Source organism: Bicyclus anynana, chromosome 25 (assembly GCF_947172395.1).
Source record: "Bicyclus anynana chromosome 25, ilBicAnyn1.1, whole genome shotgun sequence".
Classification (NCBI taxonomy): Eukaryota; Metazoa; Arthropoda; class Insecta; order Lepidoptera; family Nymphalidae; genus Bicyclus; species Bicyclus anynana.
Genome location: NC_069107.1, coordinates 9,866,180 through 9,879,019, shown reverse-complemented (window position 1 = coordinate 9,879,019; position 12,840 = coordinate 9,866,180). Strand labels below are relative to the sequence as shown.

The 12,840-nt window shown below is 37.7% G+C and overlaps 1 protein-coding gene across 1 annotated transcript in view; it reads left to right on the top strand.

The window, feature by feature from the left end:
- LOC112051399 (guanine nucleotide-binding protein G(I)/G(S)/G(T) subunit beta-1) overlaps positions 1-11,588 on the top strand; it is a 49,870-nt gene extending 38,282 nt beyond the window's left edge. The window contains exons 5-9 of the mRNA XM_024090022.2: positions 476-598; positions 1,648-1,849; positions 4,820-5,036; positions 6,633-8,557; positions 9,613-11,588. Coding sequence (XP_023945790.1) covers positions 476-598; positions 1,648-1,849; positions 4,820-5,036; positions 6,633-6,739 — 649 coding nt within the window. The 3' untranslated portion in view covers positions 6,740-8,557; positions 9,613-11,588. The remainder of the gene's footprint in view (positions 1-475; positions 599-1,647; positions 1,850-4,819; positions 5,037-6,632; positions 8,558-9,612) is intronic.
- The last annotated feature ends 1,252 nt before the right edge of the window (positions 11,589-12,840 follow it).

Sequence of the window (12,840 nt, the reverse complement as noted above, 5' to 3'; positions counted from 1 at the left end):
GACGAACTGATCGTGTGGGTCAGACACGCGACAAACTGATCGTGTGGGTTGGTCATACGACGAACTGATCGTGTGGGTCAGTCACACAACAAACTGATAGTGTGGGACAGTCACACGACGAACTGATCGTGTGGGACAGTCACACGACGAACTGATCGTGAGGGACAGTCATACGACAAACTGATCGTGTGGGACGGTCACTTGATGAACTGATCGTGTGGGTCAGTCACACGACGAACTGATCGTTTGGGACAGTCACACGACTATCCGATCGTGTGGGACAGTCACACGACTATCCGATCGTGTGGGACAGTCACACGACTATCCGATCGTGTGGGACAGTCACACGACGAACTTATCGTTTGGGACAGAAGGTGTTCAACTCGTTGTGTAACCCTTTTACAAACTATATCTCCTCTTTACATCCTAATCTTTACAAAATAACCACTCACCATAATATTAATGACATCCACAGCTTGAAGACTCGCGAAGGCAACGTGCGCGTGTCCCGCGAGTTGCCCGGACACTCCGGCTACTTGTCCTGCTGCCGGTTCCTCGACGACAACCAGATTCTCACCAGCTCCGGGGATATGACCTGGTGAGTCCTCACAGAGGTGTACCTATACATCAGGGACATATTATTTAAACGGAAGAGGGGAGGTTAGGTTAGAGTGCGACACAAAAGATTAGAAAATACATGAGGGTGTTGTAGTCACTTATTTGTTCATAGGGCAACCCTGTTCTGTCATTGACTGCAACCACCTTGATACTTGATAATAATGATAATAATATATTTGGAAAATACTTACTACCTGGCCCTAAATTAATCATCATGTGTTATGGTTAATAAGATAGCTAATTTTATGATTGACATTAATTAAATTAAATTTATTGTAATTCGATTTTTGTTTCGAATAATGCAATATAGGTATCATACTCCTCCTAAGGACTCCTCAAGACGATTTCAAAATAATATATCATGGCCATATTAAAGAAACCTACAATTAGAGAGAGCCGTGATAGCCCAGTGGATATGACTTCTGCCTCCGATTCCGGAGGGTGTGGGTTCGAATCCGGTCCGGAGCATGCACCTCCAACTTTTCAGTTGTGTGCCTTTTAAGAAATAAAATATCACGTGTCTCAAACAGTGAAGGAAGACACCGTGAGGAAACCTGCATACCAGAGAATTTTCTCAATTCCCTTCTGAAGTCTGCCAATCGTGCCATTGGGCCAGCGTGGTGGACTATTGATCTAACCCCTCTCATTCTGAGAGGAGACTCAGAGGACGAATGTGGGTTGATAACTCAGACCAATTATAGAAGGACCTGTATCGCACTCATAGTCACGAACAAAGTTGTCTGTCATTTTCTTTGGAAAACGAGCTTAGATTTTGTATATATCTTATACTAAACTAGAAGTTTCTGCCCGTTTTTTACACAATTCAATTACACAAAAAGGTATTTTTACGGAGCTCTTTAACCGACGAACACGATTACAACTATTTAACATCGATTCTATAGAGATAGTTTTTATAATCGCATTAGATCGTTGATCATATACTTTAACAGAAAAGTAGGTTCTAGTGAGGCAGGTCCTATACAATAATTGGTCTGAGGTTGGTAATGATGATGATGCGGTCGTCCGCAGCGCCCTGTGGGACATCGAGACCGGGCAGCAGTGCGGGCAGTTCACGGGGCACACGGGCGACGTGATGTCGCTGTCGCTGGCGCCCGACCAGCGCGCCTTTGTGTCGGGCGCGTGCGACGCGTCCGCCAAGCTGTGGGACATCCGCGACTGCCAGTGCAAGCAGACCTTCCCCGGACACGAGAGCGACATCAACGCCGTCACGGTAACCGGCCATTACACCTTGTCCAAGTACTAGACATCAATACATCGCGTTCACGAGCATCGCGCGAATTCAAAATACTGCACTGCGCCAGACTCTCAATTCAATTCTCTGCATGTGTGAAGTCTCGCGCGTGATTCGCGCGTATTGCACGCGAGTCGAGATACTAGGGACGCCTTGTTGCGTCCAGTTAACGCGCAAATTCTAGAGCGAGTGCACGTTCAACTCCACGTTTCGTACTGAATTCCTCCTCAAAGTTCACGCGTTTTTGACGAAAAATTATACTTCGCTAGTTTCTTACAATATTTTATTCCACCTTTTTCAATTACAAATCAAATAATAATTTCTCTACTGTTACACTATTTCACCAAAACAACCTCTCTTCACCACACTCCCCACAATTATCATCTTTTTTCTCCCTTCTTACACTGCTCACGCCACCAACCCCTCCAATCCCTCATTTTGCCGCCAAACGTTCCTATTGGTCTTACAATAAATGGCGCCTTTTGTAACATCCAATCACATCGGACCTGTCATTTTCATTTCACAGACTACAGATTTTATCCACAGAATAAAAATATAGAGAACAAAGACTACTTTTTTATAAAAATCATGACACGTTGGTGCGGCCCCTGTGAACGCAACGGTCGAGCGTAATACGCGCGAGAGAATCGCGGCGAATTCGCCCTTTCTGGACTGAGCCCGAGCGTCTTCGCCGACGAAGACGAGGTCCCTGATATCTGACGTCACCCACACGTGGGCTTTTTAACTCACGATCTCGGGGGCGCCCGGACTGATACACTCAGGCCAAAACACACACGCACACACACACAGATACACACTCAAAACACAGACACACGCACCCATACACACAATTATTTTGCATGTTGGTTTTAATTTCTATTAATCCATATCCTTTATGATTGTTAAAATTATTTTCATTATAAGTGGAAGAGCGAGAATCTTGAGATACAGGTTTATCAAACTTAAATCAGGGTCCTCAGCACCATTGTAAAAGGACTTATTTTAACAATAAATTTCATTTCATTTCATTTCAAAACACCCTTCCCGAACGGCTCTCTAAGCCGATATCCGAGCCTCAGAGGAGACGCCCTTAGAGAGTCGTTCCACCCATCTTACTCTGCTTCTGCCTTCGGGCCCCATCCCCATTAAGGAGCCTACGGCACTTACACAATTAAAAAAAAAGGTAACTGAGCGCGGTCACGGTGACAGCGAGACTGGCTAGCACAGCTGGCAACACAACTCATGAGCCCACCGACCTTGCTGACGTGGGGGAGCAAACTGGGTACTTGCTCTTAGTGTCTTGGCTCTCTGCGAGTCGTTAATGGTCGACATGTCCCATTGTTGACTACTCGAGCGTCATTGAGACCGATTACATTTGGTAGATTAAATTATAGGAAGAATAAATGGTTATTTACTTTTTCCGCTTTTAGCAGTCGAAAAAAAAACTACAGACTTTAAAAACAATTTTTATTACTTTGGCTTACTGAAATTGTAAGAAAATTTTAGCGATTAATTAGGAGATTATTTCCTTAAAAATAAGTAAAAAATTAATCGCACTCGTACCTCGAGCACTAAAATATAAGGGTTTAATTTTGTAACTTTGAAACCCTCCCATTCCATTACGTTACGCTCAAATCGTCAGATTTTCGAAATGTGCAGTTTTTAGCTATCAACTCACCTACCTTATCTTAATCTGACGTGCTGGTTGAGTATTTATGAAATTAGTTTTTTTTTTTTTGGTTGCCCTAAACATACCCACCAATATTAAGGGCTCATACTCAGTGGAGGTACTCGACAAAGTGTAAGGTATAGTCCCTTATGTTTATCTGCCGCGCTCGAGTAACTGCAAAAATCCCCTCTTCGGCTCATCTACTATGAGGATTCCTGAGCTGGGGCGACACAGCACGCCGCATACTCCCCGTTCTCTGTGGTCCTGTCACTGGTATTAAAACTTTGCCTCCTATGCCACTGGTTTTGTCTGGGTAATCTCCAGCCCTCTTGTGTACAAATTATATCTTTATAACTATTGGAGAGCAGTGATAGCCCAGTGGGTATAATCTCTGCCTCTGATTCCGGAGGGTGTAGGTTCGAATCAGGTCCAGGGCTTGTTCAACTTTTCAGTTATGTGCAGTTAAGAAATTAAATATCACATGTCTCAAACGGTGAAGGAATTACATTGTGAGGAAACCTAAATACCAGATTTTTTTCAATTCTCTGCATGTGTGAAGTCTGCCAATCCACATTGGGATAGCGTTGTGGACTATTGGCCTAACTCCTCTCATTCTGAGAGGAGACTCCAACTCAGCAGTGAGCCAAATATGGGTTGATAATGATGAACCTTTCATTCTTAGAGGAGACTCGAGCTCAGCAGCAGCAGCAGCTCAGCAGTGGCGTGCACTTCATACATGCAATTGAAGTATTGCATACCCTAAGAGTTGTCTCCTTAGTGCTAATTAAATACAGACTTTTCCAGTTTGCCTAATTTTATTACGAGTGCATACCTTGATCGACAACATTATGCACGCCACTGCTCAGCAGTGAGCCGAATATGGGTTGATAATGATGAACCTCTCATTCTGAGCGGAGACTCCAGCTCAGCAGTGAGCCGAATATAAACTCATAAAAATGTTAGATGTTAAATTTATGCGACTACTTATAAATTATACTACAGTTGGATGAGTACTGTTTAACAACAAATAAATTATAAATGAAGGTAGAAAACGCATGTCATTTCATAACTTATTTATTTAAAATTATTATTATTTTCATTAATTTAAGAACAAGTTAATTCTAATTAGTATTAGGTGTGAAATGACTAGTTTTTTAGACTAGTACCCTCATTTTTAATTTGTTTGTTGGTAAACAGTATTCATCAAAAAAGGCTGTAGTATAGCTCCCGTATATTTTAATATTTCTTGTATTAATCGTATCGTGTGTTGTCGCTCGCAGTTCTTCCCGTCCGGGTTCGCGTTCGCGACGGGCTCGGACGACGCCACGTGCCGCATGTTCGACATCCGCGCCGACCAGGAGCTGGCCATGTACTCGCACGACAACATCATCTGCGGCATCACGTCCGTGGCCTTCTCCAAGTCGGGCCGCCTGCTGCTGGCCGGCTACGACGACTTCAACTGCAACGTGTGGGACTCCATGAAGTCGGAGCGCGCTGGTACGTACACTGCCGTGTGTCTTCGAATGCCTGATGGTGGAACTAGAAGGTGGCAATGGGAACTCTGTGATTAAGCAATATAACCCCATCGAATTTGGACTCGTCTGATTAGCCTCAGTTTGTCTTAGATAGTATCCAGGGTCTGATGATAAAATTGAAAGGTGGCCATAGGACAATGGAATCCCATCGAATTTGGACTCGTTTGATTAGCCTCAGTTTGTCTTAGATAGTATCCAGGGTCTGATGATAAAACTGGAAGGTGGCCATAGGACAATGGAATCCCATCGAATTTGGACTCGTTTGATTAGCCTCAGTTTGTCTTAGATAGTATCCAGGGTCTGATGATAAAACTGGAAGGTGGCCATAGGACAATGGAATCCCATCGAATTTGGACTCGTTTGATTAGCCTCAGTTTGTCTTAGATAGTATCCAGGGTCTGATGATAAAACTGGAAGGTGGCCATAGGACAATGGAATCCCATCGAATTTGGACTCGTTTGATTAGCCTCAGTTTGTCTTAGATAGTATCCAGGGTCTGATGATAAAACTGGAAGGTGGCCATAGGACAATGGAATCCCATCGAATTTGGACTCGTTTGATTAGCCTCAGTTTGTCTTAGATAGTATCCAGGGTCTGATGATAAAACTGGAAGGTGGCCATAGGACAATGGAATCCCATCGAATTTGGACTCATTTGATTAGCCTCAGTTTGTCTTTAGATAATATCTAGAGTCTGCTGATGGTGGCCATAGGGCAATGCAACCTCATCGAATTTAGACTCTAATGATCATCTTTATATAGTATCCAGGGTCTGATGATGAAACTGGAAGATGGCCATAGGAAAATGGAATCCCATCGGATTTGGACTCGTTTGATTAGTCTCTGTTGGCCTTAGATAGTATACAGGACTAATGATGGAACTGGAAAGTCGCCGTAGGAACTCCATTATAAAACAACATAAGACTATTGAGTTTGGACTCGCTTGATTAGTCTTAGTTCGTATTTAGATACTCTGTAGTTAAAGAACGTAACCCCATCGAATTTGGACTCGTTTGATTAGCCTCAGTTTGTCTTTAGATAGTATCCAGAGTCTGCTGATGGTGGCCATAGGGTAATGCAACCCCATCGAATTTAGACTCGAATGAGATTAGCTTTTTCATTCTTAGACAGTATCCAGGGTCTGATGATGAAACTGGAAGGTGGCCATAGGAACTCTGTAATTAAGAAACATAACCACATCGAATTTGGACTCGTTTGATTAGCCTCAGTTCGTCTTAGATAGTATCCAGGGTCTGATGATGGAACTGGAAGATGGCTATAGGATCACCGTTATAAAACGAAATAACTCCATTGAGTTATAGCTCGTATGATTCGTCTTGTGGAGTACTTTGTGTCTAGGTGGATGTCAAGGTTCTGATGTTGAAGCCTTCACAACCGCAAGCCAAAACTCACAAATAACGTAACTTTCTAGTGATAAAAGAATTTCCAAAATCGGTTCAGCAAATCAGGGGATGACTCCCTACAATACCCCCAACTTTACCTCTTTATAGTATTAGTATTCATCTTTTTCTGATATAAATGTATTTTTGTTGATACAGGTATACTCGCTGGCCACGACAACCGCGTCTCGTGCCTCGGCGTGACGGAGAACGGCATGGCGGTCGCCACCGGCTCCTGGGACTCGTTCCTGCGCATCTGGAACTAAAACCCACCACCCCACACCCACCAGTAGATACCACCACCGCATCACACTGTCCCACTCCCCACCACCGGACTTATCCCGCTGTTTGATTGTGTGTATCAATATTATGAGCTATTTTTTTTCCCCACTCCCTAAACGATGGGCTATGTATGATTTTGAATTCTTAATTTTTGCAATAGTTTTATTATTTAATTTACATAATAATCTTAATAAACTATCTTTAAGTCAACAGTTAATAGAAATGAATAAAAAACACCTTCAAGGCGAGTTCGTTCTGCAATAGGTTGAATAATCACTTATCATAAGTGGTGCCAGCCAATGTAATATAATAAAAAAGCCATCAGATGTTCCTTACATACATTCGAAAATATTTACGGAATTATATACAAAGCTAGAAAATTTAAATGAAAATAAAGCTGTTGTAATAATAATTAAGAATTCAAAAACATACATACACCCCATCGTTTTGGAAGTCACACAGTAAAGTCTTCAAGGAAAACGCCTAAAATCCTTTCAATTATTTTTCCATTTTCATTGATGCAGGAAAAAATGTAACCTTTAAGAACCTAATTGGATACCATTTTGTCGAATTTAAATAACTTTTAAATATTAATTACCCTTTTAATATTTAAAAGTTTTTTGAATTCGTTACTTCATAAAATTGATACACACTAGTTTTAATAACGAGCGCGTTTTGATTGACTCAATGTTAGGCACAAACAAAATGGCGGACCATTACAAGATGGCGCCGTATTTATATGTTCTTTTTTAAATCATGTATAAATTACAATCGAACGCGCTCGTCTGTTCCAAAAAATATGATTGCGGTGCGTGATTGTGTCGCGTAAATGCTTTTTTCTATAATAAAAAAAAAACTATTTCTTGAATCCTATAGTCGCGATTTAATTGAAATGTGGTCTTTAATACGAACGATATAGAGTACGTATTTGTACGAACGCTTCAGCGATCGTAAGCTCGATTGAACAACGCTGATCTGATTGCTGATTTTTGCAATTTTGAACTTTAATGACCCTGTTATTAAGAGTGAATTTCGGATTCAGCTAAGTCGTAAGAGCATGGGTTTATCTCTCGTAGTGCCCAGTTTGATTATTTTAACTCTTAATGACTATAGTGTAAGGTCGAGTTTTGATGAACAGGGCTTTCTTCACAAATTTATTGTATAGTTAACTTGTATGGAAGCATTTAAACTGCGCCCGTTGACGTTGATATAAGAAAATCAAAGATATACAGTCTCGTGGAGATGTAAATTTTCATTTTTTTTTTTGTTTTTATACAATACAGTTACTGCGTTTTAATTTCTTGACTCCAAAAAAGGAGAATGAATAGTCAAAACCAAAATATATGATTAAAAACAAGCTAAGTTTGACTTTTTTAGACATTTTTTTTTAAACAAATATTGATTTTTCTTAAAGACCACTATTTTAGACAATGTGGTGTACACATTGTCTAAAATAGTGATGAACTATGATTTAATTTTCTTTAATTTTGGTGTATCTATTGATAATAGTATCCTATATGCATAGATCTATGATCATAGATACTGGGAATACCATTCATATACAGAGATGTTTTTTTTAAAAGATACTTTTTGTTTTCGCGACTGTATGTCTATGGTTTAGTGTATCTTTGTCGCGGCATATAGCGTTATGTGTGAATGTCAGTGTGCACGTTGTCCGTTCACGGTATATATATATGTATAGTGCGTATATATGTATGTGTATCACGTATATGTATAACATAAGATAGCTTGGCCTTTCGCAGCCTAGAGGGGCGAAGTCTACTATATGATTCTTTTTATTGGTGAGTAATAGTTTATATTAAATTCAAATTCTTTATTATTTTTAACCGACTTCAAAAATAGGAGGTGGTTCTTAATTCGACGTAGGTTTTTTTTTACCTTATAGCTTCGTCATTTATTAATCAATTTTGAAAATTCTTTTTTGTTGGAAAGAGTATAATTCCAGATTGCCCCCATTTCATTTTCATGGAAATCGGTTTAGTAGTTTTGTGTTAAAATCAAAATAACTGAATTTTTTTTTTTTTTTTTTTTTATTATTCTTTACAAGTTAGCCCTTGACTACAATCTCACCTGATGGTAAGTGATGATGCAGTCTAAGATGGAAGCGGGCTAACTTGTTAGGAGCAGGATGAAAATCCACACCCCTTTCGGTTTCTACACGGCATCGTACCGGAACGCTAAATCGCTTGGCGGTACGTCTTTGCCGGTAGGGTGGTAACTAGCCACGGCCGAAGCCTCCCACCAGCCAGACCTGGACAAATTAAGAAAATCTCAATCTGCCCAGCCGGGGATCGAACCCAGGACCTCCGTCTTGTATATCCACCGCGCCTACCACTGCGCCACGGAGGCCGTCAAAAACGTAAATACGTCTTTGAAGTGGGTTCAATGTTTGTGTTAAAACGAATTGTTCATTACATTGCATTGAATGTACATCGACCATGGCTCTTACTTACATCAGACTTTTTTTTTTTTTTAATTATAAACTATGGATTTTTTTACATATACTCACTTGATAACGCTTTTGAATAGTCTAGTTTTATTTATATCGTGAATTTTTTCACTTATCCATAAACAACCGTTTAGACGGTAGGGGGTGGTACACTTGACTCTAACAAAAATTTGCTCTTAAATGTTTAATATTTTACAAACGGATCCCTAAATCAAAATATGTTGGTAGAAGACCCCTCATTTTATTTTACTATGATTGTTCTGACAAAAAAGAAGGAAAATATTTACATGTAATTTCTTTTCATATACTTTTAAGTGTCTATGAAAGGAATGATTTGTTGTTTATACATATACATACATCTAACAATGTTGTTGTATGTCTTTTCAGATAATGAACGCACACCACACACGCACCATTAAAAAAAATAATAATAATAAATACGTGAAAAAGTGCAGATAAACAAAAAAATAAGAACCAAATACTATTATATAAATAATAATAAATGATTAATCGACGTTTAATTTATTGAATGGAAAATAATGATTGTCGCTATATATTACTATAATAATATTATTATGTATATTAATTAATTAAACATAGTAATTTAATTCTGGAGTAATTTATGATTTTATGTAATTAATTGTTTAGTTGTGTAAGTCACTTCGTTTTTCATACAGATTGGTTAAGGATCTCTATTATTGTTTTATAATTATTACTAAAAAAAATATATATAAAAACAATGTCTGAAAATAGAATTTTCTACTAATAGTTTTTTTTATTACGAATTTTTGAACGTTTTTTTGTATCGAATAATAATCGTAATGGACTGTTCTTTGATTACGTCACTGAAAAGGACAAATCCATAGAGCATAGACATAGACCATTGATCATAGATAAAAAGTAGAAATCAATATTTATTATCTGTGGTCAGTAAGTCGAGTCATTAAAAGGAAAAATGTTTATGAAATATAAATTCATGATTATATATTGTAGTTTTCAAAGTATTTTGAAAATGGTGATTGTGACGTAATTAATGTTTTAGCATTTGAATAACTAATGATAGTATAGAGTTTTACATTTTTTTTAAACTAAATATTACTCAAGCTATATTCTAAATAATTGTATTCCATTAATTTTGATTTTTCGTAATTGGGTTTTCTCCAATTTTTTTAACCATCTACAAAAAACAAAATCTCAATTTCATCAAAACGGTTGAGCCGTTTTTTGAGTTTTAAAAGTAGTTGAGTTCTAAAGAACAGGAGTTGCGAACATTTGGTATAGATGCAGTATGTAATTAATATTATATATAACTTGTAAAATTTTAGATAAGTGTCAGTCTATTCTTAGTTATTCCCATGTTACCAGTCTCTGATGGTTATAAAAAAGTTAATTCGCAAAAAATATTGAAAAAAAAATGTAAACATTTGTAAATTGTATTGAGCTATTATTGAGATTAAAGATACAATTTGAAAAAAATAGCTAACGTCTTTTTCATCAACTTAATGTTTTTACCAGTGTGCGTAAGCAGAAATGACTTATGTCTATATGTAAGGGCTTAATTATACAGGGTGCTTTTATTTGCAAAAAAGACCCGATGGAATGGAACACGCTGTATAACTAAAGCCAAGTATACCTACTTTTCACTCATATTTTATACCTTCGCTCAGTGAGATTTTATTACTTCTAGAGTTATCTATCGCAAATACAAAGTACAGCATTGAAAAACAATCCTTACGCGCGAGTAAAAGGATTGTAAGTTTTTGCGAGTTATGGATTTTTTTGGATCTCTAGATGTAATAATATCTCGCTGCCTTCGCTACTGTAACTTGCACGAAAATCATTCACGCGCGACTAAATAGTACTTATCTCACTTAAAATACGATTCAAATTCTATTTCCATCGATAATTTTATATTGCATATCTCGAAATAAAGGTCGTCACTAACCTACGCCACATTGCACGGCAATCGAAATGATCCTAGGAACAGGCCAATCGGGTGGAAGCTACGTCACGTGGTTATTTTATGATGTGATATTCCAGCGATCTGATTGGTTATGGATTTGTAGAACTCAGCTGAGTTTTGTCATTGAAAAATATACTTTAAGTACATATGTTAACGTACATATTTAAATGACGAGCCGCATGGCGTACGTAAGTGGCGGCGATTACACGTGCAAGTATAGCAGATCATAAAAAATCATCTGTAAAGTAATTTAATTCAACATTTAATCGTTTTCGGGACGCAGAGTCCCGAGTGCATTTTAGGATAAGCTAGGACATAGGTGTATAAGCGTTATTTATAGGCATTTGTAACTTCAACATTCTGTGTTGCTATTTAAAAAAATAAACAAAAAATAAGTCTGCGTCATTTCTTTTTTTGTTCTCTGCAACAATATTTTAAATAGACAAAGATTGTGCATAGATGTAATTTCAAACCGGCTGAAGCGAAAAAGAAAAGATTAAACAAATAACAAACTTAATTACACAAAAGACGATGAGTTTGCCGATGTAATTACATACAACATGAGGCTTAATACCTATGCTTCAGTCCCTAGCGAATGGGCTCGGCGAGGATTTGAAATTATTTAACAAAATCCAGGTGTGCGCAACCTTTTTTAATGGGTATCGATTTATGAAACTTGATAAGATTAATGACAACAACAATGTACGCTACAAACTCTACGCTAAATGCAATGGAACAAGAGGGGCGATCGCTTATTGAATAAATTAAACACTGTATACTCTAAAAGGTTACTGGTAAAGACGTCTTAGGTAATTCAGCTTTCTGAAATGATACCCCGTAAAAAGACATCTCAAGATTTAATAAACATCTAAATTAGCGCGTTACATCTGTAGATATGTTAACTTACCACCATATAATGTGGCTTGATGCTAATTTGTTTAAAAAAATTAGAATAACAACAAATTGCCAATATATGTCTTTAAAGTCACTACATGTGAACGATCGTACGAAAAATTGTTGTTGTCACTTTAGATTTGAACTGTGAAAAATTTCACGTTACCCTGACAATGTGAATAAGCACAAACTAATATACCACTATCGCAGTATTCGTTCGAATTAAGCACAACTTTTTTTTAATATATACAAACTAAATGTAGGTTGGCTTTTTTAGTCGATGGATGGTTGTAACGCTATTTGTGTTATGATTTTTTTTGTTTTTTTTTATCATTTAATGTAAGCCTTTTTATCTAGATAGGTTACAATGTAATATGTAGGTGTTTATAATTAAGGTTATAAATTATGAAGGAAGGTTGGATTCGTCCACACTACGACAGAATTGGTTATCGGTACGAAGAAATCTGAATAAAAGATAAAATGTTTACAACCTCTGCACACTTGATCCCTTCTGATGTCTATACGTTCAAATATATTATCATGCTCAAATTTTAAAGGTTCAAGCACAAATTATATATAAAAAAAAACAAGTAATAATTTATTCTTATTTATTAAAATAATAGCCTTTATTGTAACGTTTCAAAAAAGTGCGTTATTGGAGTTCCCATTTTTGTTTGTGGCTGATGTGCAGTAGGGTGCATTTTGTGACAAGGGTAAGCATGAAGAAAATACGTACAAGTATTACTTACCTAGATGAC